Here is a 2,625-nt window from a genome sequence, read left to right on the forward strand (position 1 = left end):
ATAGATCCACTGCTGCAGCATGTATATAGGTAAAATAGATAAAGTAACTTTTGGTGGAGCTAAAAAGCTAAATTTTTAGCTCCACTGCTGTGGATGCTCTAATAAATTGCATGTCCACGTACAACATGATTGCAAATGTAAATTCCTAAAGCAGACTGCAGACAAAAGACTTTGGGAGTTGGGATAACAGTACAAACGTGAACATACAAACAGAGTGCATGAGAGAGAGAGAGAGAGAGAGAGAGAGTTGTTACCTTATTTCAAATGAGTCATTTTCTAGATGAAATTAAAGTTTTTAACTCAAAACAGGGTTGCAAATTAAGTACAAAACATGATAAGCATTATCCCACTAAACATTTATTATCCCCAGCATATCGATTTGATACACAATGAGATGAACGAAAGATGAACACACAAATTCTATTAGTACATTTGATTTAAATAACCTCTCTCACACGTTATTTTCTGCAAAAGCATACCAAGCACCTTAAATTAGGCACATTTGAACCCTTGTGGTGGAGTCTTGCCACAATCAACTAGGACTTCAAGAGCAATGGGAATGACGATACTAATATTCAAAAGCTTAGCTTTTATAGTGGTGCAAAGGCATACAGCAGCATCCAGGTCCACAAGTCCTTGTAGCACTGGACAGCATGCATCCTTAGCGCTACTACCAATTCCTATGTGAACAAGCCCACCTAACACGTCCACACATGCACCTAGCTTTAGAGTGTCAATGGGACATGTTTCTTGTGGTGGTGGAGTCACAATAGGAGGTGGTGGAGGACATGGGGTTTCAGGTGGTGGTGGTGGAGGACAAGGGGTTTCAGTTGGAGGTGGCTTTGGAACAACTGGTGGGTTTGGCACCACCGGTGATATTGGTGTTGGTGGTGGTTTAGGCACCACTGGGGGTATTGGTACCACTGGTGGCAATGGTGTTGGTGGTGGTTTAGGCACTACTGGAGGAACAACTGGTGGATTGGGGACATAAGGTGGATATACTGGAGGCTTAGGTGGAAGTACTGGAGGTTTAGGTGGAAATACAGGAGGCTTGGGTGGAAGTACTGGAGGCTTAGGTGGAAATACAGGAGGCTTGGGTGGATATACAGGTGGCTTGGGTGGAAGTACTGGAGGTTTGGGGGGATATACCGGTGGTTTGGGTGGATATACTGGTGGCTTGGGTGGAAGTACAGGTGGCTTGGGTGGAAGTACAGGTGGTTTGGGAGGATATACTGGTGGCTTGGGTGGAAGTACAGGTGGCTTGGGTGGATATACTGGTGGTTTGGGTGGATATACTGGAGGTTTGGGTGGATATACTGGAGGTTTGGGGGGATATACTGGTGGCTTGGGGGGATATACTGGAGGTTTGGGTGGGTGGGGTGGCTTTACTGGTGGCTTAACGTGCGGTGGCTTTACTGGTGGCTTAACATGGGGTGGCTTTACTGGTGGTTTAACATGGGGTGGCTTCACTGGAGGCTTAACATGTGGTGGTTTTACTGGTGGCTTAACATGGGGTGGCTTCACTGGAGGCTTAACATGGGGTGGTTTTACTGGTGGTTTAACATGGGGTGGCTTCACTGGAGGCTTAACATGTGGTGGTTTTACTGGTGGTTTAACATGTGGTGGTTGGGGTGGGAACTTTGGTGGGTATTCGGGAGGAGGACAGTAAGGTAAAGCAAGAGAAGTGAGCAATGTACCAAAGTTTAGTAGGAGGATTAAGAGTATAGGCGAAGTACACTTTGCCATCTTCAACTGAGAATGGGGGAGAGGAAGATGTTTATTTCACCGAGTATATATCCATATCTTGCACTACCCTTCTTATAGAGATAGAATGCCAGAGCAATCAATCATACTGCACGGGCGGCTCCAGTTGGAGCCCAGGGGTTCAAATGAACCCCCTGCTGGCCACCACCCAAAAAAAAAAAATATATATTACATATATATTTCTTTTCCTTTTTTTACTTTCCTAAAATAAAATTTTGAATACTTGGATTATAGATTTTTTTAATCCAAATTAAAATAAGTTTGAATATGATCCTCTTAACAATATCTAAACATTTTAAAAAGAAAAACTAATTTGATTTAAAATCTAGAAAAAAAAAAAATAAGTTCAATGAATCAATAAGAGATCAATGGATGAATAATTGCTTGACTGTGTACATTAAAAAAAAAAAAAGTATCTCCTAGGATTGCTAATGAAGAAATCATTAAACAATTTCAATATATGAAACACCATAAAAAACAATTGAAAAAATTTATTTATTTTAGTTTTTTATTTTGGCTTTTTTATGATGTTGATTGTGGGTACTTTGGATATACTGATGGTACACTACTCCTTCGCTTTAGAGCTTATAAAGTGAGAAATGGGAGAAGTTCTCTTTGATGTGGAACTCCGAGGTTGTTGTGTAAAAGCCAAAGACTAAAAATCAGTACATCCAAGATACCCACATTGATATATTGAAATTCTCTTTTGTTTTAAATTTTGTTTAATTTATATTTCTTATTCTTCCCTTAAAAAAAAAAAATCCTAAAATCACCACCGTAATATTGTAGTGCTTTTTTCCTCCGCGTAATTTATTGAATTTTTGTCAAAATTTATTGACTTGAGGACTGAAGGCGAAGGGT

At 40.4% G+C, this 2,625-nt stretch overlaps 1 protein-coding gene across 12 annotated transcripts; it reads right to left on the bottom strand.

Moving 5' to 3' along the window:
• Nucleotides 1–257: 257 nt before the first annotated feature.
• Nucleotides 258–1,871, bottom strand: LOC126721052 (36.4 kDa proline-rich protein-like). Of its 12 annotated transcripts, none has more exons than XM_050424039.1 (3): nt 1,323–1,871; nt 1,215–1,280; nt 258–1,151 (listed from the first exon to the last, which is right to left on the bottom strand). In XM_050424039.1, the coding sequence occupies exons 1-3, from the start codon at nt 1,744–1,746 to the stop codon at nt 493–495; spliced, it is 1,149 nt and encodes a 382-aa protein (XP_050279996.1). In that variant the 5' UTR covers nt 1,747–1,871; the 3' UTR covers nt 258–492. The 12 variants fall into 12 exon arrangements, with proteins under 12 accessions (XP_050279996.1, XP_050279997.1, XP_050279995.1 ...); XM_050424040.1 differs by having other exon boundaries at nt 258–1,280; nt 1,323–1,416; nt 1,486–1,870; XM_050424038.1 differs by having other exon boundaries at nt 258–1,034; nt 1,077–1,151; nt 1,215–1,870.
• Nucleotides 1,872–2,625: the final 754 nt, after the last annotated feature.

The sequence above is a fragment of the Quercus robur genome, chromosome 4 (genome assembly GCF_932294415.1).
Source record: "Quercus robur chromosome 4, dhQueRobu3.1, whole genome shotgun sequence".
Taxonomy (NCBI): Eukaryota; Viridiplantae; Streptophyta; class Magnoliopsida; order Fagales; family Fagaceae; genus Quercus; species Quercus robur.